The 25,179-nt window shown below is 38.5% G+C and overlaps 1 protein-coding gene across 2 annotated transcripts in view; it reads left to right on the top strand.

Moving 5' to 3' along the window:
* Positions 1–25,179, top strand: part of IL6ST (interleukin 6 cytokine family signal transducer) — a 34,337-nt gene that overhangs the window by 4,655 nt on the left and 4,503 nt on the right. For both annotated transcript variants that reach the window (XM_065655957.1, XM_065655955.1), the window contains exons 2-15: positions 1,883–1,963; positions 3,067–3,378; positions 6,283–6,415; positions 7,635–7,795; positions 8,138–8,289; positions 10,566–10,725; positions 16,833–16,915; positions 18,077–18,296; positions 19,448–19,624; positions 20,328–20,429; positions 20,979–21,125; positions 22,070–22,210; positions 23,473–23,569; positions 25,087–25,168. In XM_065655957.1, coding sequence (XP_065512029.1) covers positions 1,897–1,963; positions 3,067–3,378; positions 6,283–6,415; positions 7,635–7,795; positions 8,138–8,289; positions 10,566–10,725; positions 16,833–16,915; positions 18,077–18,296; positions 19,448–19,624; positions 20,328–20,429; positions 20,979–21,125; positions 22,070–22,210; positions 23,473–23,569; positions 25,087–25,168 — 2,034 coding nt within the window. In that variant the 5' untranslated portion in view covers positions 1,883–1,896. The remainder of the gene's footprint in view (positions 1–1,882; positions 1,964–3,066; positions 3,379–6,282; positions 6,416–7,634; positions 7,796–8,137; positions 8,290–10,565; positions 10,726–16,832; positions 16,916–18,076; positions 18,297–19,447; positions 19,625–20,327; positions 20,430–20,978; positions 21,126–22,069; positions 22,211–23,472; positions 23,570–25,086; positions 25,169–25,179) is intronic.

Genomic DNA, 25,179 nt, shown 5'->3' with positions numbered 1-25,179 from the left:
CTTAGCTTAGCCGACATTGCCATTATTCTATTGTGGCACCAATCATGATACCAAATGGGAGATAAATGCTACTTTGAACATTGTTTAAAAACTTTCCCTTGTGCTTTTTTGCATCTGTTTCACTCTTTCCTCTTCAGTATGGAATCTGCTTCTGCTCTTGTTCTGCAGCTTTTGGCAATTAGCAGGGAAGTGGACCTGCTGCATCTTTCTACGTAGCTTGTAGCTGCCCTCAGCGTTCTCATGAGCTTCAGATCTTCTGCAACTCAAATTGTTCACCTAAAATAGCTTTAAACAAATCTTGATAAAATAACAAATCTTAGAGTCTGTCCTGAGTAGAGCACAGCAAACTTTTGGTAGCAAGCAGTATTTCTGATAAATGTTAGTAAGTAGACTAAAATAGATTTCTATGTGCTAGTTTCATTCAGTGTCTGGAGGCCTAAATCAAAAGAGAATATACTTCTGAGTTTAGTTGTATTCACCATGTGAATTTACTAAAATTTGTGAAATGAATTTGGATTTTAAAATACAGAGAGTCCTGGGTAGGTAGAAACCTTATTTTTCAGATATTGGAAGACTTTTCATCCATAATAAGCAAAAATGAATTGGTTTAGTTATCTTACTGTATGCTTGCATTAAATATCTAAAGATGTATTGCACTTAAAACCGTATGAGGGTTTTCATACCCAACCCACTGAAAGTACTTGAATGTAACACAGAAAAAATGAATAGCTTTTTGATTCAACTCCATACAACTACAATCTGATTATAGATAAGTCTTGTTTTTCCTTTTTTAGAAAAATGTCTAATGACAGATAAAAATTCTCGGTAACATAGTTATCAAGTCTTCTAATCAGCCATGTTTCTAGTATAAAATTTTTGTATACAAAATTTTAGTGGATTTTCGGTAATGAACTCACAAGTATAGATGCAAATGGAGGTACCGCTGAGCGATTCTAATGGCTATTATTTTAGCCCTAACTGAAACACATCTACATTGGTGAGCACTACAAAGACTCTGCTGTAAAGGTTTGAGATTGGTTTTCATGTAGTGCTGCTTTCTAATTCTTATGAATACAGACTTTCTTTATGTTATACTGTTTAATAAAGCCAAAGGAGTATTTCCTGTCATAAATTGCTATTTCTCTTCCATCTGATAATCGTGACTGTAGCTTTTAAGTTTTCCTTTCTAAGGAATACTGTGGAATTCCTTTAAACTCCTTAGTGAGTTGCCTTTTATAGGGATAAAACTCAGAATACCAATTTCCAAAGAAGTTTTGTCAGATCAGTGAAAATAAAACCTAAGAGGAATTGCAAACTCCCTTGTAAAGCTTTGAAGAATTACTTAATACTTTTTTTTTTTAATAGTAGTCAATGATTCTTGATAGGGAAGTGTTGTGCCTTGTAATTCTTAACTGAATTTTAAGTCACTTGTGAATGAGGCGCTTGGTTTTGTGGTGACTTGTTCCGAACCTTGTGCAAAGTATTTGTCAGTATGGTGACCATAATCAAATTCATAGGTTTTGTTTTAAAACCCGAGTCAGTGTTATACCTCTATTCTATCTGAACCTCCCACAGAAGTACCAGTGAAGTTTGTTTCCATAAAGGACACAAAAGCCTTATGCTGATGCATTTCTTAAATTTCTAATTAAAAAGGCTTTAAACTGCATCAGTTGTCTTAAGTAGACATTGGATTTTGTTATAGCAATGAGTAAAATGGAAACAATATGCCCATTCTTTTTCTAGAGTGCCGAGATACTGACTCTTTTGGGAAAGTAAATGTGCATACCTGAGAAATTGTCATTGTCAAATTCAGATTTGTATTTGATCTATGATCTAAAGAGAAGAGTAATAGTTTAATTTTTTTAAAAAATCTCTGTTACAGGAATTCTGTGCAGCATGTTTCCTGTGTGGAACTGGGTGGTCCATTGCTTATATCTGCTCTTGAATATTTATTCTCTTGAAGGTAAGATGAGACTGGTAGAACTTTAATTGCTTCAAGTACATACTTGATTTTTGTCTATACACTTGTGGGGTGAGGACAGAAAGCAAGTTCTATTAGTATAGAGAGACCTAGTTTATGCTCTTAATACTGTGGTAAAATAATGCATGTTAAACCAATATGCATTTCTGCCTCTCTTCATTCCTCATCTGTGTACAGAGATAGTGAAGAGCAACTTCAGCCAGTGGAAGATTGCTTTGCTTCCACTGACATGACTGGAGCAGGTTACTTTAGCAAACTGAAGTTTGATTTCACATAAGCCAAATAGTATCTAAATGAAAACCTATCTTTCTCAGACTAAATGCTGTTAGAGCAATAAGCTTCCACTGAACTAGTGTAGTAGGCTCTATGATCAGATTAGAGCTGTGGGCCACTTCTACTGTGTAGCAACTGATCATCATGAAGATGTTTAGTATGACTGATTCAAGGCAGCACTTCAGTCCTTTATTTCATCTTTAAAACTTGGCATTTTTCTCTTTAGGTGCCTCTGTATCAATAGTCAGCATTTTATTCCTGTTCCTTTGTAAAAGAGCACTATCAAATGTGCAGAGTTCACTGTAATTCCCAAATATGCTTATCGTATACACACTGAAGCTTTTGAAACATACAGCTCGAGTATTTAGCTGTTTGAATGCAGTTCTTCTAAAACTCATCCACCACAAAAAGGTGCACACTTATCCCAATTTTTTTCTTGTTAACTTTTTCAACAGAAAATACCTTTTTAACTGCAAGAGTAACCTCAAGTGTATTACTGTACTCCCTGAAAACATACTAAACATTCAGTCCCTGATTCTCCTCTCTCTAAAGGCTCCTGTTTATTAGTAGAGCTTTTCTTGCTTGGTAAAATGCTTTTGTAAAGGCTGCAGTTTTAAACTACACTGGTTTTCCCCTTAAATCTGCTTGGTGGTCCACTAATGCATTTTGGTTTTATAACTGTCAAGTAACTAATTCAATTCATGCTTATACACGTAGTTTTTCTAACATTACACTAGTGTTGTATCCGCAATATTGATTATGGAATGCTCTATAGTTTTTAATAAAGATGCCTTTTTTTTCTTTTTTCCCAGTTTCAGGTGGACTTGTACAGTCATGTGGTCACATCATCCCAGAGTCTCCTGTATTGGCCCTTGGTTCCAGTTTCACAGCATTATGCATTTTGAATGAGAGTTGTCTTGACTTTGGCAATATCTATGCCAGTCAAATTATCTGGAAAATTAAAAATAGAGTGGTACCTAAAGAACAGTATCGTGAAATAAACAGAACAGTTTCCAGTGTCACATTCAATGACACTTCTTCACTAGCTACTCCTCTGACATGCAACATTTTAGCAGATGGACAGATTGAGCAGAACATTTATGGAATTACAGTTACAATAGGCTGTAAGTACCATTTTTCTTGCCTTTTATTCTGGTCTTAAGAAAGTTGCTCATCATAAACAAGGAAGAGAATGCAAACAATAGAAAGTGTGCACATTTTGAGATTACTTATTTTCTTTCCCTTAGTTCCTGGATAATTGTATAAAAATGTTGTCAAATTGCATGCCATAAAAAAGCTGGTAAATATGGACAGAATAAAGTTTTCTAAAAAAATAGAAAAAACTGTGGAGTATTTCAGTGTTGAAAAAGGAAGAAAACAGAACAACAGAAAAATATTGAAGAAGGAAAAATTAAATTACAGAAAGATGATGTGAATTTAACTGAAATAGATCCTGGGAAATAAACTAACTTTTCCTTCGTGCTTCTGTTTCAATGTTCAAAGAAATACGATAAGGTCATATGTCCTGCTTTCATAGTAACACTATGATATTAATGGACTGAGAAATATTTAGTCCATCTGTATCACTAAAGCTAACCTGAACTGAAGGATGGAACATACTGTTTGTAGTACATTACCTGTATATGTAAGAAAATAGCTTTAACAATAAATTTTCCTCGTTCAAGCGTGATAGCACTTGCCTAGTTCTGAGCAAGTGCTCTTTGAGAAAAGACTGAGGTCTTGAGAATCACAGAATCACTTCAGTTGGAAGAGACCCTCAGGATCATCAATTCCAACTGTAACCTAATCTAACTCTGTCAGTAAACCATGTCCCTAAGAAACTTGTCTAAATGCCTTTTAAACACCTTCAGGGATGGTGACTCCACCACTTCCCTGGGCAGCCTGTTCCAGTGCTTGACAACCCTTTCTGTGAAGAATTTTTTCCTGATATCCAATCTAAGCCTCCCGTGGCGTAACTTGAGGCCATTTCTTCTTGCCCTATCACTTGCTGCTTGGGAGAAGAGACCAACACCGTCCGTGCTACAACCTCCTTTCAGGCAGTTGTAGACAGCAATAAGGTCTCCCCTCAGCCTCCTTTTCTCCAGGCTAAACAGTCCCAGTTCCCTCAGCCGCTCCTCATCAGGCTTGTGCTCCAGGCCCCTCACCAGCTTTGCCGCCCTCCTCTGAACTCTCTCCAGCACCTCAATGTCTTTCTTATGATGAAGGGCCCAAAACTGAATACAGGATTCAAGGTGGGGCCTCACCAGCACCCAGTACAGTGGCACCATCACTTCTCTAGGCCTGCTGGCCACACTATTCCTGATACAAGCCAGGATGCTGTGGGCCTTTTTGGCCACCTGGGCACACTGCTGGCTCATGTTCAGCCACTTTCAATCAACACCCCCAGATCCCTCTATGCCAGGCAGCTTTCCAGCCACTCTTCCCTGAGCCTGTAGTGCTGCCTGGGGTTGTTGTGACCCAAGTGCAGGACCCAGCACTTGGACTTGTTGAACCTCATACAATTGGCCTCAGCCAACAATCCAGCTGGTCCAGATCCCTCTGTATGACCTTCCTACCTTCCTGCAGATCAACACTCCCACCCAACCTGGTGTTATCTGCAAACTCACTGAGGGTGCACTCGATCCCCTCATCCAGATCATTGATAAAGAGATTAAACAGAACTGGCCCCAGTACGGGAACACCACTCATGACCAGCTGCCAACTGGATTTGGCTCCATTCACCACAACTCTTTGGGCCTGGCCATCCAGCCAGTTCTTTATCCATCACAGAGTACACCCACCCAAGCCATGAGCTGCCAGCTTGTCCAGGAGAACGCTGTGGGATATGGTGTCAAAGGCTTTGCTGAAGGATCAAAAACAACATGGATAACCAGACATACTACTTCTTAATTGGTGGACCATTTATAAAATAAGTGTTAAGTGTCTTTAATATTGGAGTATGAATGGCTGCTTAATTTTGTTGCCTCCTAGTGTTAGTAAAAAGTATAGCAGTTGTTGCATGGTCTGTAGAAACAGCTGGCCTGACTTCACAATCGAAACTAGTGTGGTTCTAGTATGAGTTACAAAATGCTTTCACAGAAGAGCAATGTTTTCTAGTTCAACTTCTGAGGAGTAAATTCCTTACCAGAAAATATGTGACAGGCAAGATATATGGAAAGGTGATGACAGATACAATATTTTAAGATGATAAACTGGATGACAGTACAGATAACATTCTACAGTTGTAATTCACATATGAATCCTGAGATGCATTTGTATTTAAAGCTACTATATTTTCATACTGTCAATTAAAGTCTGTAAACAATGAGAATAACAAGTTTGAGAAGAATACACCTGTTCAGGAGCAAATCTATAAGGTTCATATGGTAGTTCTGTAGAAAATAGCATTCTGTCTGAAAGGAGATAAGATTCTTCAAGTACATTATCCTCTTGTAAATAGTGATACTCTAAAAGCTAGAAACATACTCTTCGTATGCTGTGATTTGAATTTGCAAAGGAAAAAAAATAGTTCAATTGCACTCTGAAAGTTTTGTATGTACAACTAAAGTGCATTGATGAAGATCCCTTATGTTTCTTGTAGGTGGCTGCAGCTAAAGCATCCTTCTTCCATAGCTGAGGTGGTAAGGAACAGACCTATCACAATTGCCTTAGAGCTCAGGTTATTGGCAAAGTCAGCGTGTGCCAATCCAGCTGTCATGCTCACTAGCATATTTTTCTGTGTGAATTAAAATAGATTTAAACGAGAGATGGTTGATATCAGGTTTTCTGCCTCAAAGAATGAGAAATCTGTGCTGTTCCTTACTGTCAGGTGCTTGTTCCTCAACACTGCCGATTAAGCCACTTCTGTTGCTGAATGGTATCCAGCACTTTTTGCCCCCTCCTTTATAAATAAATCTGACTATAAATACTTCTGTTATTCACTGAAATTGCTCTAATGAGACACTTAGCATGACTGTTACTAGATTGAAATGTGCATAGATTAATTATTGCTAACCTTTTCTGTACAGTGCCTCCAGAGAAGCCCACAAACTTAAGTTGCATTGTGCATCAGCTGTCAAAACTCACATATCCTATGACTTGTACGTGGAACCCTGGAAGGCATACATTCCTGGACACTCACTTTAGGTTGAAATACAGATGGTAAGTAGTACTCTGTAGGATATCTAAACAGTTTTGAAGAAAAATTACAGAATAAACCAAACTTCCTTTAACTTCCTTGATACTTTGGAAAAGTTCTTAACTGAAATCCAGTTTTCTGAAGCGTTTCTTTCTCTCTTGTGGGGAAGAGTTAAAGGAGTTCGCATTTAAAGTAATTCTAAGTCAGACTTGACATTTTCTTGTTGCACTTGGTTTGGAGTAACAGCTATCTCATATTTTTCCATTCTTCAAATACATTATTAGTATGGCTTGAGTACAAAAACCTAATCATTAGGTGGCTGCACTCAAATTATGTATTTTAGGTTTTTCCATGGTGACTATTCTGTCCCATTCTATACAAGTAGAAGGTCCCTTCCAATCCAAACCATTCTATGATTCTAAGTAAGGAAACCAGCACGTAGTGATCGGATTTTGTAGAGGTATTATCTGTTCTGTCCTTCCTAAGAGCTCAAAGTGGTATTTGTCCATGATTAACCCTAACATGGAAGCTTCGGCAAAGCTATTTCTCCTGTGAAAGCAAATTAACTTCAGTATTTTTCAAACTCTTCAAATCGCCTCTTGTAGTTAAAAATGGAGTGAACAGAATTGTTGCTCTGCTCTGGAAACACAAAAGATTGCCTACAACTTTCCATCTACCACATTTTCCTGAAGTGTTTCAGTAACAAGTGTAGAAAGCATGGATAGATATCAAACCTCAGTGCTTTGCAAATCTGATGCCCTTAGAACTATCCGTTATTAGTGTAGCAAAAGACAGTGAACAGAAATGATGATATGGTGCAGGTGTAACACTCTACTCTTGAAGAGTAGGCAGGTAGTACTGAATACAGTTTTAATGCATGAATATGTTGCTAGGTACTAGCCATATTGTCTTCAATTAAATGTACCAATTCTTGATCTTTATTTTTTAATCTAAGTAAGGTTTTTATACAACTTTATAATTACAGTACTGTATGGTTTCCTTTTGAAGATATGTGATTTGAAGTCAAGAGATTTTATTCTAGTTTCTATTGTAATGAAATTGTGCATTTGTGACTGAACAAGCCATTTTAATCTCTTCACCTTTTCTTCCTGCCCCTCTGATTACAAAGGTAATGGCAAAGAGAAAAATGCAAGCTAACCTGATTTATTGCTCTGATCTACTTGAAAATATTCTCTAAAGCAAATCAAACTTACTGTTTGTTTTTCCTTCTCTTTTATTTAGGCCACAAGAGAACTTTCCTGACTGTATACCAAAAGATGTAAACAATTCTTGTACCATTACTGATGTTCAGTTCTTTGTTAACCTGGAGGTCTGGGTAGAAGCAGAAAATGCTCTTGGGGTGGCTGAATCTGATCCTCTTGTTCTTGATCCCATTGAGATTGGTAACTATATGGCTCTTAATAAAGCTTTAGCAGGCTGTAACTGCTGCTTCTGTGCATATTGCTGAATTAGTATGTTAATGTTTCTTCAGTATAAAAATTAACACTGCCAAAATATTGTTGACTATAATTTGAACTGTGCTGGACAAAGGTTGGGAATGTGAGAGGTTTAATCACAGTCCACATAGCAAGTTCTTTTTGAGTGGTCTGCTTTAGAAACTAGTGTGAACTAGCAGTCATTTGAGCTTGTGAAAGACTGACGGTGGTGTTACAGCATAGTGTACCAACTGCTGGAGGCGTGATAAAATACAGCTATTGAGTTGACTCTAACTCCTTCTCTCCTAGTTAAACCTCTGTCTCCACACAACTTATCAGTCGACTCAGGAATATTACCTACTGTTCTGAAGCTTTCCTGGGAGAATCGGATTTCAGCACCTGTGATGAATCTGAAGTTCAATATTCGCTACAAGATCTTTGGTGACACAAACTGGATGCAGGTAACACCGCTAGTGTCCCTTGTTATTCTTCTGCTGTAAGCCAGGCATTTGTGAAACTGCAAAAGTTCCTTCACTGCTGCAGTTCAGAGGATTCATTTCATTATCCTTAGGCCTCCCAAGGTAGTTTGTCTGGCTTATTCATGAAGGCTGTCATCTGGGAGGGGGGAGGAGGGGGGCAAGATTGGCACAGTCTAGAGTATAGTGACTTTATCTTTTCTTTGTGGACTTACCTCCTGTCCTCTGTGGACTTCTCTGTTGTCCTCCCCATCGTGTTGCAGTATGTTTATTTTCAATTTCTATTCTGTACAAGCAACACTCAGAACATTCATGACTTTCATCTTCCCCCTGATGATTCCCCTGTACTTGTGGCTGGTGAGGCTGCACCTTGAATGTTATGTTCAGTTTTGGGCCTATCACTACAAGAAAGACACTGAGGTGCTGAAAAGGGTTCAGAGAAGGGTAACAAAGCTGGTGAAGGATCTGTAGCTCAAGTGTTAGGAGGAGTGGCCGAGGGAGCTAGCGTTGTTTAGTCTGCAGAAAAGGAGGCTGAGGGGAAACCTGTCACTCTCTAAAACTACCTAAAAGGAGATTGTGGCATGGATGCCATTGGTCTCTTTTCCCAGGTAACAAGCAATAGGACAAGCGGAAATGGCCTCAAGTGGCGCCAGGGGAGGTTTAAATTGGATATTGGGAAAAATTTCTTTGTGGAAGGGGTTGTCAGGCATTGGAACAGGCTGCCCAGGGAAGTGGTGGAGTCACCATCCCTGGAGGTGTTTAAAAGATGTGTGGGCGTGGCGCTGAGGGACATGGTTTAGTGGTGGACTTAGTTAGTGTTAGGTTAACAGTTGGACTCAATCTTAAAGGTCTTTCCCAACCTAAGTGATTCTGTGATGCTATACAGTATGGTTGTCCTGCATGCAAGCCTTAAGCCTGATGCAGTCAAGGAGCTCGGAAACAAGTAAGGAATATGCCTCACCTGTAGTGCACTATAATACGTTCATGTCATCGAGACTTGTGTGGCCTTTTTTCTGCATCAGTCTACCGACATATCTTCAATAGCTTCTCAGTTTTGCCTTTCTTTAACCCTTGTTTCAGAGCAGCAGTATTCCAGAAACACTCTTTTCATCAAGATCTTCCCATCTTTTGTTTCAGTGTAGAGGCCCAAAACTATTCTGAATTTCATTACTTGTTGGAAGGAAGACTGCTTCTGACTTACCAAAGTATCGTGTTTGAAGCAGGTAGCATAACACAGCTGCTTGTGACTAATGCATTGTATTTATTTGGAGGAAGTTTTCAAGCTTTAGATAAAGAGATTAATTATTAACGTCAACCATATTGATATTTTAAAGAGCACTGTTCTGCACAGCTTATTCAGCAACCTCAGGATTTCTTGTTACATTGTCCTATTCAGGCCTTTTAACTTGACTTGACAGCTTAACTTGATCACAAGACCATTGAAATAGTAACTTTTAAAACAACTAAGCTTGCTTAGCTACAGCAAAATTTGATTGCTTTGGTCATTCTTTGCACTCAGGATTAACCTGAGTGTCCTGCATGTGTGTTTAATCTGCCGTCTTTCTTCTTGCAGGGTTGCTTACTTTAAAAAACCCTTAATTGCAAACGGAATAATGTGATGGAGTCAGTGTATATGTGTGCATACCTACATATATCTATCATCTATATCACACATTGTTTCTCTACATATGCAGTAAGAATATTTTCTGGCATTCAGTTCCTAATCTAAGATGTAGGAAAGATCTTATAGAAATAGACTCATTTTTAGCAAAAGTATAAATTACTCTAAAACTATTTCCAACAGTTCTGTATCAGTGGAAGCAATTATCCTGGATTCTCCAGCTTCTAGCACAGGTATTTTGGAATCAATAATCAAGCAGATAGCCTAGCAAAGTTCTGAAACATGAGGCAGGATATTACAGATAGTAAGCAGAAGAGTTATGTAGGAAGACAAGGTAGACATAAATTAATAAAAGTTAATAAAAAAATAAACCAGAATGTGAGATTGCCCTGAGATAGCTGCTTCCCTATTCCAGTGTATCTATTGTATTATACCTGGTAAGTACACACAAGTATGACTGATCCCTTACCAAGCCATGGTTGAGAATTCAAGCTTTTGGAAATAAGAGGGGAGAAAAACTGCATTGTTTGGTTTTGGTGTGTATGCAGTAGGAAGCCCTCTTGCACAGGAGCTGTAGCAGCACAGAACTCAACTTTACAATTTTTGATCACTGCCTCTAAAATGTTACTTCTATTCGCAGGTTCCTCCTGAAGATATAGATTCACCAAGAACTTCATTCAGTGTTCAAGGGCTCAAACCCTACACAAAGTACGTTTTTTCAGTTCGTTGCATGAAGGAAGATGGAGTGGGCTACTGGAGTGACTGGAGTGAAGAGAAAACTGGGGTCACCACTGAAGATAGTAAGTACAATATGAAAGCAGGTCACTGATTTTCAAAATGTATGAGTGCTCAGCAGTTTGGCAGCAGCCAGCTGAAATTGTGTATCCTTGCTTGAGCTGTTTGAATATACATGCAACCAGACTCCCCTGAGTTACTTTTGGTACTGACAGACTTCACCTGTGTGTTCCAGGGAGCATGAGAATAGTGTAGAGGTCCTCCCTGAAAACAGCTACAACAGGAGGTGGGGAAGAAAAACTTGATTCACAGAAGTTTATATTCTCAAACATTTATGTTTTATGCTTGTTTGGGTATTTTTTGAGTGAGGGGTATTTGCTTGGGGTTTTTTTGGTGTTCTTTTTTGGTGTGGTTTTTTTTTTTTTGGTTTGAAGGTTATCCTCTGTAATAGAAGCTATTCTGCCTGTGTGAAAGTTTACAGCTTGGTGTTTAGGAGGCCATTAGATGAAGTCATAGGTGAACAAGCATAAGTAAGTGCGAAACAGGTTTTTAGCCATATAGGGTACATAGACTTCTTCACAAACTTGCTAAAGCAATGATATGAAATAGTGTGCATATGGGAAGTGTAGCTTTTATGCACCAAAGCACAAAGCACCTAAATAAAACACTCTGGTTTACTCTTTTCCCAAGGTATTCTGCATCTACAACATGTTCTTGCTTGCCAGAGTCACTTAGAGCTGCCTCTGCACTGTCTTGTACCCACTTGTTTACAATATTTTATGCACAGTAATGAAGAGTCTTGCTGCTCATCATTGCTATGGTCGTCACTGTGGGAGGCATAAGAAAGAGAATGCCATATATAAACCATTGGCTTTAAGCAAGATTGAGTCTGTGTGGAAAATGGTTTTATTTTGACTATATTTAATCACAAAAATTACTTTTTCCTTACAATTTCCCTTCTTGATGTCATGATCTTTGGAGCTGTCATCCTGTGGATCTGGACTTGCAGTATCCTCTCCCTTTGCAGTAGAGATGAACACTAAATTGCTGCTATCATGGTTTAACGAGAAAAACTTGCCAGCATTGGCTCTTTGGGGACAGTATTTGGATCATGTTTAATCTTGCCCAGAAGGACTTTGCAAGCAGGGTATATACAATTTCAAAGTATAAACTGATTGCTACTTAAGGTACACAAAAGATAGCAAACCATTTGGTTAAGTTTTAAGTTCACAGCCTTGGAAAAAAATTGTGTAAGAGCCTCAGTCAAGCATCAGCCTTCTCTGCTTTGTGCAACAAATCCTAAGTGTTGCAAAGTTGCTGCTGCGCACCAAATCTATTCACAGTACAACCAGTTCATCAACTTGAGTCTTGCATCAGGGCAGGAAGAACCCCAGGTTCCAGTATAAGTTGGGGAACAACCTGTTAGAGAGCAGTGTAGGGGAAAGGGACCTGGGGGTCCTGGTGGAAAGCAGGATGACCGTGAGCCAGCACTGTGCCCTTGTGGCCAGGAAGGCCAATGGCATCCTGGGGCGTATTAGAAGGGAGGTGGTTAGCAGGTTGAGAGAGGTTCTCTTTCCCCTCTACTCTGCCCTGGTGAGACCGCATCTGGATTATTGTGTCCAGTTCTGGGCCCCTCAGTTCAAAAAGGACAGGGAACTGCTGAAGAGAGTCCAGCATAGGGCAACAAAGACAATTAAGGGAGTGGAGCATCTCCCTTATGAGGAAAGGCAGAGGAAGCTGGGTCTCTTTAGTTTGGAGAAGAGGAGACTGAGGGGAGACCTCATTCACGTTTATAAATATATAAAGGGTGAGTGTCATGAGGATGGAGCCAGGCTCTTCTTGGTGACAACCAAATATATTCTTCCCTCCAAGGGCTATAAATACTTTGTGATACCTGTTTAGCTTCTGTGTCTTCCTGATTCATATATTTTTTTTAATGTGTTTTAGGACAAGGGGTAATGGGTTCAAACTGGAACACGAGAGGTTCCACTTAAATTTGAGAAGAAACTTCTTCTCAGTGAGGGTAACAGAACGCTGGAACAGGCTGCCCAGGGAGGTTGTGGAGTCTCCTTCTCTGGAGACATTCAAAACCCGCCTGGATGCCTTCCTGTGTAACCTCATCTAGGTGTTCCTGCTCCAGCAAGGGGATTGGACTAGGTGATCTTTTGAGGTCCCTTCCAATCCCTAACCTTCTGTGATTCTGTGAACTTGGCGAGTCTTTCAGCTCCTCCTGATGCTCCACTCAGCTGAACTGTGTGTTCTGCACATGTGCTGCATTGCTCTGGACTCATTCATATTCCTTCAGGGCAGTGGCACTGAGACTATTACTGCACTCAGTGTCTTCTGCTAACATCTGTGTGCACTGCATTCACACACAGAATCACAGGATGTTAGAGATTGGAAGGGACCTCAAAAGATCATCTAGTTCAATCCACAGCATGTTTTTTAACTTCATTGGTTGTTTCCAGTTCCTCACGAACACATGCAGTGTTTGAAATGTACTGTGGCATTAAAGTAACTACAACTCACTGTTATGAATTTAATGTACTTTGGAGCTCATGGAAGTCATTGCAGTATTTTCCCACTGGAGAGGCTGTCCTGCAAGTTTGTTCTTAGGTACAGAGACTGTGCTTTCTGCTTCTGAGTTCTGCTTGTACCGTTAGTTGAGTATGTTTAGCGTTTTCTGTTACTGATTTTTTAAAAAAAAATTGTTTGGCTGTTTTATTTTGCAGCATTTCATGACTTAGCAGCAACTGTAAACTCATACCAAATAAAGTTACACAACAATAACTGAGCGGTAATTACTGGAACACTGACATTAGAATCACACCTATGCATTTGTTACAGTATGAAAATCCTGTTCTCAAATAATGGATTTTTACATTTTCTGCTAATGGAACAAAAATACACGCAGTGTATATACAAACACAATCTAGACCTATGCATTTTGCCATTTAATTTGCTCTCCAAATAAAAGCCCTTGGCTTCGATGTATAACTTAACCTTTCTGTGGTCTATTTTTATCATCCATCTGAATAGCCCACCTAGACTGAACTGGAACTAATTTAGCATCTTTAATAGATGCTTGAGAGGTGCTAACTGTTACCTTCTTGAATCCGAACCTCTATTGGTGTCAGAACACCCTACATTAGGCTCTTGCTTCTTGATGAAGGTAAAATGAACTGATTTCAGTGTGCAATAAGCTGTTGAGGAATACCCATGCCATTAGTTGTGATACACTGCAAATGTAAATACAGTCTTTTCTGCTAGTAAAACAGCATTTTAACAAATTGTTGTAGCTACCCTTCGTAATGATAACAGGATAGTGACACTTTTTCTGCATTGCTTGCTAATCAGTTAGCGTTTTTTGCTCTTGTAGAAAAAAGTTGACAGTAATATAATTTCCTTTTGAGTTTGCTTATGGACAGCTTAAGAGGTGTGGTCACGTCTTGCAAATTCCTAGGTGCACTTGTAAATTTTTAGGATAGTAAGATAACTTAAGTTGGAAAGGAGCTCATGAGGTTTGTAGTTCCCTGATCCTTTTTCCACAAGTGTCAAGTTCAGACAAGGGACTTTAGGTTGCAATTTTGGCAAAACCTGTACTAAAATTTTATTCATAAATTTTTACTGTACAGTTGCCTGTTGCAAAGATTTAATGAAAGAAGCAGACACTGGACACTTACTTATGCCATTATTGTTGCCTTCAAACAAATAGTAAAACTGATTTTTAGATGTTGTGCTTTGTCTAAGACTATGATAGACCTGTATCACAGGAGATTCCACATCTTCATGCCTTCTGCATTCAAAAGATTTAGTGTTTGTCTCAGTAGCAAGCTACCAAGATACAAGTGTATTTACCCCTACTGTGTTCAGGAAGGCATACTTCTATATTTCTGTGTTGTTTCATCCAAGTGTTTTGTTTCCAAGTCTTAAGTACTGCAACTATCAAGTGAAGTTCAACAGAACGCAGGTTTCAACTTAAATGCAGAGGCACAAATGTACAGTCACCATGCTGAAGAGTAATGCAAGCATTCTGACCACTTTGAAATCTTTCGTTGATTGCTTTACTACCTAATCCTTATCAAGAAACATCTACTTTGTATGCCCAAATAGTGACTGTAACCAAGGGTCTTAATATTCAGCAGAGCACGTTTGCTGCATAACTGTTTATAATTACAATTATATGCTCTGTAATTTCTGAGGATTCCAGAATTGATAAATCACTCTCAAAGGGATTTGATTTTAAAAGCTTCTTTGGTTTCCTTCTGAATCATCTGCAATGGCAGCATTGGTATCACTTGCTAATTTCTGGCTTTGATGATCATTAAACAATGTGGGGATTTTATGTCTTGTTTTTCCGGGAACTTGGTTATTATCAGTTAGAAACTTCCAATTCTAGGGTTGTGAGGAGTGAAACTACTTTAACGTGGTCCTGTTTCCGTTTCATTTCTTCTTTGATAGCTTGCAAGATTGGCTTTGCTTGTGGCCGATACTGATCCTACCCTCATATGGAGCCAGTGGATGGACCTTCTGTTTGTGTGCCTTATACTCACTAGGAAATATATTCTTCCCTCCAAGGGCTATAAATACTTTGTGATACCTGTTTAGCTTCTATGTCATCCTGATTCATATATTTTTTTTAACGTGTTTTAGCCTTTCGTACTTGCATTCTTCCTGGTCTCCTTTCTGTAATATCCTGTCTGCTCCTTAGTGCCTTCCAAGGTGATGAAAGCAGTCTGTTTTGTGCAGCGTTTCAGTGCAAGTCTTTAAACAGGGTTAAACCAATACAGATTTCGTTGTGAAAACACTGCTTTGTTCTTGGATCTTAACTGCACAGGATCAGAAATCCTTCCTTATTTATCCTAAGTGAGTTCCCGGTAATGAATTTTGACTGAATTCACATGTCATTGTATATTGGAGAAGAAAAAGATTGTATACCCTACTTGTTTAAACAAAATGGAATTTATGTGTACATGATGACATTGCTTCAGCTCTATGTCAAACTTACTTTCTCTGTGGGATAAGTTGTAAAATATTCTTCCAATATTCTAGTAATTTCAGCTTCTGATGACAGTATGGTTTTTGTTTTCTCTGGTTCCTCTCTCAAGCTGAGCAATGAGAATTTCAGGACTGCCTGCTTATTTAGACTGCCTCAGAACAAAGGTGCTATGGTAGGAAATGCACATAAGGCAGGTCATACTGCATTAATGATCTATATTAGGTAAAATGTACATTTGCTTCGGTTTTTGTGAATCAAATCAGGGTACTCAGATGAGATTGAGTGAGCTGCTTTTGCCTCAATTCCCAGTTCTCCTTCCCTCCCGATGTAAAGCATAAGAGACAAGATGCACACTGTAGACTGGATACTATTTTTTGAGGTAAAACAGCCAAAACCTCGTAATGATTAGTATAAAAAACTCAATAAAAGGACTCCTAGAGAAAATAGAGTCTAACAAGTTTAAAAATGCAAAAGCATTTTAAGATCCTCTTTCTGTTATGGCTGAGGCCCTCACAAAGGATTGGCCACTTCTTATTGCTTTATGCACTATAGTAGTGATTCATTCTGCTTTGAAATGAAATTTTTAGTGAAAATACCACTTGAATTTTTTACAGTACTGATGCCAGAAAGTATTGTAGTATTGTACAAAAGTACTGCAGTCTGTTACCCTGAGTAAAGAATACAGGAAACTTGGGGGATTCAGGTTGAAGAAATTTGCCTCTTAATTAATTTTGCTGCACTTTCCTTTTTTAGTTGACTTGATGTTAAGGAGTAGGGAGAGTGGTGTGACTACAGACCATAGCAAGTTTTGCAGTATAGGGATGTGCAGGACTGTGCCTCTGGGCACAGGTTTCACGGTGTATGTTTGTTCATGCCTCACTCAGAGCTGTCCCCTTCAGCCCAGTGTTGCACGTGCTCAGCATGGTGACTCTCAGTTATTTTGATACTGTGCACTAAGAGCAGAACTGGTGTTTTGCTCATCCTTTCAGGAAATCTTTCTGTGCAGGTGTTACACTTAATACACCAAGTGTTATTTTCTTTAAGGAACTAGGGAAACACTTTTTATGTGCTTTATTAAAAAAAAATTTAAAAGTAAGTATCTAATGATAGTCGAAGGTCGAATTCCAACAGATAAAAATATATCTACTATTAAGCATTTTTTTCTTTCATCAGAACCATCTAAAGGACCAGCCATATGGAGGATCATTGAGGCATCTCACTCACCAATTTCCTGGACTGTGCATCTGATGTGGAAGGTAAAGCAACATGATAAACTGCAGGAATTGAGTATTTTTCTAAAAACATGAGTTTCTAAGTGGTAAAACTTACCTCAGCAAACTTGAGTAGATAGCTGGGATTGTACAGGTTTTATTGATAAGAGAAGTGACTTTAATATTCTTATTATAATAATTAGTTATGAAAAATTAAAAGTTCAGATATAAAGGCTATCAGTTATCTGAGACACATCTGTTAACCAGAGTATACAGAATCTGCTATCAGATTTCCTGGCTTGCTGTCCTTTAGCAAGTCTGTGGAATTGGAAACTTTCACTTATGCCTTCTACTGTATCGTAAAACTTTTGTAACACTTTCTGAACAGGGATGCTCCAGCTGCAAAACCCGTTAGGCCTAGAGACATTCCAGAGGCTGGGCTTACCAAGTACAGCACTGCATGTTTGCATGCAGTAGGCTGCTATGTTTAGTTGGCTGATTATTCTGAAGCTGAGAAAGTGAATGCGATTATGGTCAGTCCACTTCTCCTGCTGTTTGGTCTGTGAACTTTGTAACACATTTGATCTACCTGTCTGTTTATTATTATTTTTCCCTGTTATTGGGTAGCTTGTATGAAGTTACATATCTATGGATATGGCATCATTTTCCGATGTAACTCATATGCCACGTGCAACTTCTGACATTATTTAGCTTAGAACTGGAAAACTGGTGCTACCCTACACTTTCAACACTTTTAAAGTATCTGAAAACTAGTAGTATTATACAGAAATATAGCATTTTTCTGTGTTATTAGATAACACAGAAACAAGTGTTTTTCCATGTATAATAAAACTACTCAGACTGCTCTGCATGCGAGTTCAACACAGCTTAACACTTATGTTGTTGTCTTGTAAAGTCACATAAAATGCAGGTTCTGTCACACATATTCTGCAATCTTTACAGAATAGCTTTTATTAAATGACTAGGTAGGATTTTGAGCCAAGAAAAAGAGCATTTAAACGAGAAATAGTTCTGGAAGTTACTGCTTTACAGAAATGAACGCAGGTTATTTGCACTTTCCTTAAATATGCAGTTATTTTATCTATGTAACTTGTCTTGCTCTCAGATTTTTCAATTAAGCATCGAAGACAAAGCTTAAGTCACATTTGTTCTGTATCAGTATAATAAAAAATTTGTTTCTAACAGGCATTGGAACCATTTGAAGCCAATGGAATAATCTTGCACTATGAAGTGACTGTCAGAGCTAAATCACCTCTCTCCAGTCCAGCAGACAAATACAACGTTAATACCACCAACCTTACATTAAAGATGCCAAATGGAACGTACGAAGTGACTGTGATTGCCCATAACAGAGCTGGGGCATCCCCTGCATCAGTTTTACTTATCCCAGCAAGTAATTCAAAAGGTTAGTGTCCTAGTAAGGTCTCTTTCAAATGCATCTGCATGGCTTTTGTTAAAATAAACCTTCAGTGTTGTAAAACAATACCTTTTACAGAGAACCATAGAATTGTTTTGGTTGGAAAAGACCTTTATGTGGAGACATAACTAGTGTTGAGTGTATCTACAGCTTTACTCTGTGTAGTTATGCTACGATAGGGAATGTGCAATTTGTGTACTCACAAGTTCATTTGAAGCTATGCGTCCTGTTTTGGTGCTCTTTTTGATCCTTAGAGCTACTGTGCACTATATTCCCTATTGTTTCTTTTCTTTGCATAGCAGGCATTTTCGTTTTCTTTAAAAAAAAAAAATCAAAGAGTTAGGGAAGCATGCGTGCTTCACTTCATGTATGTACCATCTCACCATTGTTCTTCCTTCTGCTTTCTGATGCCCCCCTACCCCTTTCTTTATATCACAGTCTTACTTTCCCACATTTTCAGTAATTGTATGGTTGCTTTGTCATCTGCTTCCACTGTATCCCTGCTGTTCATGTTCCTTTTTATCATGTCCTTTGCATTGCAGTAGTAATTAACTACAGGCTGGTTTCTCCTTATTTCGAGCCTCCTCTTAGACAGTCTAAACACTACCAGGACAGGAAGCAAGAAATGAGTATACAGACAGATTTCTGCTCTTAGTGTAAACACCAAGGGAGAGCCACAGGTTCTAAAACTATTAGATAAACTAATTAAGGGTATGTTTCAAACAGAATAGCACTGCAGCCAGAAGTACTGAGTACTTGAGTGTCTTGGTACATGAGTGTCATGATTAGAATGGGAATTTAAAAGTGTCTCAAGGTTTGATTTCTCTCTGAAATAGATCCTTTCTTTTGGATAAATACTGTCTATTTACTGTGTAATGAGGCAACTTAATGTGTTTGAGAACAGAGAAGCAGAGTCTAATTTCCAGGTTTTTAAATAGCATAATACTGCTTACTGATACAAAGATTCAGAGTAAGCTTCCAAATTTCAGAAAAGGAGTTTTATATTTACTTAGGTTCTGTCAAATTGTCACCATTACAACAACCCAAAAGTATCTACATTTGACGAAATAGCCATTACTGTGAATATCCAGTGGAAGAACTGTCAGTATTTATCACTCTTCTGTTTTCTTTCATCACAGCTCCTGTGAAGAATGTTAGAACAGTACCTAAAGATGGCAAGTTGTGGGTACGGTGGACTGCTCCTAACAATTATGTTCTTAAATATGTGATCGAGTGGTGCCTGGTGTCCAACAGCGCAGATTGCATCATAGAATGGCAGAATGAACCAGGAAACATTCAAGGAACATACTTGAAAGGTATTTAGCTCATAAGCCTAAAAATACTTTGTAGAAGACTCCAAAAACCTAGTAAGTATCCTTGAAATGAGGAACATCCTCATGCTGAATAGCATTTTGTTGTAGGATAGGAATCTGGGATAATGCTGAGGTCTTCTCTTAGTTCATCATGACTGTGCAAGTATCTGTACATTTTTGTCAAATATAAAATTGTATCTAATCTTGCATTTTGAAATTTGTACTAAGTAGCAGCAAAGGTTTTATCTGCATTTTGGTTTTAGTCTTCTTATTCGTAGAAACCACTAAAATAGTGAAAAGGCTGAGTTCCTTCAAAATCAAATTCTTTCATCCGTCTTTCAATTCAAACAATGAAACTTGATCAGCTTTATAGTTCTTTTCAGATTATGATCAGCAGCTCAGATCAATTTTGGGGTTTGGTGCTGCAGACAGCTGAAGGCTTTTATTTAAAATAAATTAGAAAAATATCAAACTTCTATTAAATCTGTTTATTAAATTTAATATTTAAATGCAAACCATTATATTGTTCCTTTAGTTGATATTTTGGAACAGTAGATCAATGAGCTCTAGAAGAAAAGTCAGCTGCATTAGGTACAAGTGCATCTTATAAAACAGCCAAAACCCAGAACCCCGTATCTGAAGTAAATTAGAAGGATGGTGAGGAATCTGACTGTCTGTGAAACAACACTTTTAAAATTCCTTTTAGGTGATATAAAGCCATTCAAGTGTTACTTGATAACTGTGTACCCTCTATATGCTGATGGTCAAGGAAGTGGACAGTCCGTAAAGGCTTATCTTCAGCAGGATCGTAAGTACAAAATAGTCATCCCGGAGCACATAAACTGATTTTCTTGACTACAAATAATGAGACCTTTGTTTTAATGTGTACTACATAGTGAAAAATGGTCCTACACTTGAGGGTCATCTGACATAATTGATCTTGCCCCTCCCATTGACATCCATTTACAATATTTAGGAGTTAAATAGATGTCTGTGACTGACTCTTTCCTTTTTTCCAACCTTTATCAGATAATGTTGCCCGAGTTTGTTATTTTATTGGTATAGTAATATTTCTATGCTGATTTATTTTAGATTTTAAGTATGAGGTCAAGACTAAATTTAGTTGAAGATTAATGTGATCTGCTGATTACTGGTTTTCATATCTTATTTTTCTGGAGATTTCTTTTTTAAAACATCTTTGGAGTTGCTATATTGTCTGAAAATAATGATTTGCAGAGGAGTTATCCCAGCTATTCCATTGAAGTTTTTATGCATTAGCAATTCAGTGCTCATTAATACACTGCTGCGATGGATGTGAGGATGCCCAACAGAAACTAATCTTCATCTCCCATTACAGGTCCTTCAAAAGGACCAACTGTTCAGACAAAAAAGGTAGGAAAAGCTGAAGCTGTTTTGACATGGAACCATCTCACAGTGGATGAACAAAATGGATTTATCAGAAGTTACACCATATTTTACAAAACTATTGATGGAAATGAAACAGGTAACAGAGAGCAGAGAAGTGCTTTGTGGCACTGAAGTATTCCATCTGTTTCCTTTCTAATACACGTATTCCTGAAAAACAACATACAGAAATGAGTTTGGCTGTCTGTTCTGATGACATAAAGCTCATGCCTGAGGCATAGCTTTCCTCCATACTGAACAGAAAAGTCCCTAATGAAGAATTTGGAATATTCAGCCTGTGTACAACACAGTATACCGCTTAGCTTCTGAAAGCTGATTTGCAGGTGTTGTGCTCCTATCTTTCTATCTTAACACAGGATGAGATGGTGGTATAGCAAGATGAAGCTAGACCTTTTAAGATGTGAAGATGTTGACTGTATTTAACTTGATAAAGCCTGGAAAAAATAAGAGGGATTTTTAATTCTCCTGGAGATCTAGATCAATATATTACTGATGTAAAACATCTTGTTTGAAGTGCATTTTGGTTCTCAGTATTGTGTATAACCTGCAGGTGTAAGAAAAGGAGCTAGCACTACCAAAAGGGTTTTTTTTCTTCTTTAGATATGCTCAAATTGGAAGGGCCAATTACTGCCATGCCTACCTTACTTCTTGTTATTTCTAGTTAATCGTGTTTTTTCTAGTTCGTAACTAGCTGTTTCTAGTTAGCCATGTGTTCAGCTTACTGGAGACCTTTAAGCCTTAACTTTACTACTAGTTTAGTTTGTAGCTACTTTCTGGGGCTGGATGGGGAACACAGGCACAGGAAATTAACACAAAATCCTCAAGAAAGAGACGAAATTCAGACACTCGAACAGAAGCAATTGAATCTCAGCATTTCTTGTACAAGGTTATGTCTGTATATTCCATGAAATCATGCATCTAACTATCTTGTACATCTGAAGGCATGATGTCCTAATGCTACTGTGTTTGTGACGATCTAATAAATTATACAGAAGATTAGTACAAATTCTTTTCTCTCTCTAGCTGTGACAGTGGATCCTTCCAAGACAGAGTATACCCTTTCTCCTCTAACGAGTGACACGCTGTATACTGTGCGGATGATGGCATACACAGATGAAGGAGGCAGGAGTGGTCCTGATTTTACATTTACCACACAAAAATTTGGTAAGGAGGAGTGGAACAATTATATGAAGTAAAGTTGCAACAGCATAGCAAGGCTCTCTGTAATGTCTGATAGGAGGGAAAGGTGGTTTTATTTAAAAGAAGAAAGTTTGTCTCACTCATACTTAACAAGGTAGATGATATCCAGGTAGCCTATGTAGTACTCAATCTCAAAGAGGTGGTTTAGTCTGGATTTCTTCTGACTGTACAGAGGACACGCTGTCCTCTGCAGGTTTCCTGGATTGCTCTTTTGCGTTAGCAAACATGCTGGTTTGGGGTGTGTTTTGCGTATGCTTTATAGTATTATTTTGCCCCAACTTTGTGTGAGTCATTAGGATTTACTTAGTGCCCATGTCTTCTTATCTGGTGTCTGATGGCTTATACTGTGGTCTTAAAGAGTCCAGAGTCTTTGTTTTAATCTGAAGGTAGTATGGCCTTTATTGTCCTGATACAGGTGTCCTGAGAAGATGCAGAGGTGTGCTGGGATCTTAATCTCCTAATCTAGGTTCTATTCAGCACATGCCATTTTTACAACCTTTCCTCAGGTTCTGCGTTCTCATTCGTATCACTATTAAAGTTTGCTACTCTTCATTTTGAAGAGTAAAATTTATTGTATGTTCAGCTTTGGAGCAGTTCCTGTTTGTAATGGTAAGAGCAACAACATTAACTGAACTTAGTTGTGGAAGGTAGTTCTTTAGATTTAGGAGGTTTTTGGTTTGGTTTGGTTTGTTTTCTCTAAATTGCTGCTCTTCCCTAAGCATTCTGTAAGGTTTACTTAAGAACGTGTGTAACATCGGAAGGAATACGCAACAATAATGCAACCTTAAGTGTTTGCAGGCACAGGATGTTTTCATGTACAGAATAAACTGGTGGACAAGTAGTGACTTGGCATACATTATTTGACCAGGATGTTATGGCATCCAGTAGGCCACTGAAACACCTGGGCCACAGATGCGTTCATATCGATGTTACTGTCATATCTGCCCAAACTGTAAAATTACTTGATGTGTCATTATTACAGCTTCTAGACCAACCTGTGGTTTTTGTTGATGCAAGGCATTAGATTGTTGGGATGGAGCTTTTCATGTTTTCACCAACAGGCTCTTCCCATATGGTGAAAAAGTTCTTCCGAAGATGAAGCTTGAGACTGAGCGCTGCAGGTGTATTCAGTTTCAGATTCTCCCTATCCCTTTGGGAATGTGTTCTGCTGCCAAGTTCCTTAAATGCCAAAGTGGGCCATAACTGCTTCTCTTCATTTTCTTCAGGGAAAGGAGAAATTGAAGCCATAGTTGTACCTGTGTGTCTAGCATTCCTGTTGATTGTGCTCCTTGGAGTTTTGTTTTGCTTCAACAAGCGTGATTTGTAAGTATGAATGAGGTCTTACACTTCTGATGTTTCTGGGCATAACAGATATGACAATAATTCAATACAATCAGCAAATATTCTCCACTTAAATCAGAAAAAGAAGGTAAAATGTACATGGATTGGAAATAAACATTTTTATGTTTTGAGAAATCAGGGCCCCTTCTGATACTAATTTCTTACTGCTGGCCAATAGCATGCACATAAAATGTTCCATGACTCAGTCCTGCAAGGAGGTTCCTGCTTTTCTTGCTAGAGTTGGTCAGGATCAGGTTTGCTTGGTTTTGGTCGGGATATACTGTCTGTGTTTTCTTAGTCATCATACGAGAGTGGAATGATGATCCCTAGTTTGTAAGGCACAGAAGAATCTGTTTGCTGGCTGTATTTGAGCTATTTAATTACAGGGTTAGCAAACTTTAAGCTTTACAGCCAGAAAAATTAGGCATTTATCTGCCTTGCATGACCTCAATAAAACTCAGTGTCTGTTTACTACCAGCTGGGATCATGCTTCCTCCTGCTCCTTCTACCCCAGAGCTCTTATCTGTGGCTTTAACTGCGACTTTATTGCTGAAGTGTTTTCCTGGGCAAAGAGTAGCACCTCTCACCTGTCTCCAATCAATTCTCTTTTCTTTCTAATTAAAGACAGCACTTTGTGCCCTTTTCCTTCTGACCTCCCTGCAGCTTCTGAAACCGGCTCTTAATGGATGTCAGTTCAAAAGCCCGTCTTGCAATGCTCTTCACAGTTCTCCTACAGAGGATCTGTTCTTGGAGCCTGTTTATAAGGAGCAGGATAGATGCATCAGTTTCAGAGTTAGTTTTGTTGGGACTGGTTTATCTACAGAAATTTCTATGGTTAAGGAAGAGATACAAAACACCAGGAAAGTTTTTGTTCAAATACTTTATTTTTAGCTGTGATTTTTAGTTGTGAAGTTGGGTTACATTTTCACAGCTATCATATTCATGGCTGTCTTAAAGAAGCAACAGTATATTTCTATACTGATATGCATCATAGACTTTACCTAGATAATTGCTCTGTAGATTCTGGTGCCAGAGCACTGGAACAGGCTGCCCAGGGAGGCTGTGGAGTCTCCTTCTCTGGAGACATTCAAAACCTGCCTGGACACATTCCTGTGCAGCCTCATCTAGGTGTTCCTGCTCCAGTGGGGGGATTGGACTAGATGATCTTTTGAGGTCCCTTCCAATCCCTAATATTCTGTGATTCTAGAGTGCTACAAATTTGAAAGTCCTTTACTAACTGTTACCATTTGTTGGTTTGCCTTATGTTGGATGGCTACATATGGTGTGTGGGGGAGTTACAAGTGCAGTGCTGTGTTTTGCTAAGTAGTACAGCTTCCTCCAAAGATGTAAAGAAGTGCAGGAAGCATTCCTATTTGGAAATAAATACTCCAGCAAAATTGCTGTGTAAGGGAGTGGTGTCCTGGATTATGCAATACTTGCTATCAACATAGGAATTTAGGGAGTACATCTTGTAATTTTTTTGTTTTAATCCATTACAGAATTAAAAAGCATATCTGGCCTATCGTCCCTGATCCATCCAAGAGTAACATTGCTCAGTGGTCTCCTCAAGTTCCAGCTAAGGTAATACTCAT

This window comes from Caloenas nicobarica, chromosome Z, assembly GCF_036013445.1.
Source record: "Caloenas nicobarica isolate bCalNic1 chromosome Z, bCalNic1.hap1, whole genome shotgun sequence".
Taxonomy (NCBI): domain Eukaryota; kingdom Metazoa; phylum Chordata; class Aves; order Columbiformes; family Columbidae; genus Caloenas; species Caloenas nicobarica.
Note: the sequence above shows the minus strand (reverse complement) of the source record. Positions and strands in the feature narration are given on the sequence as shown.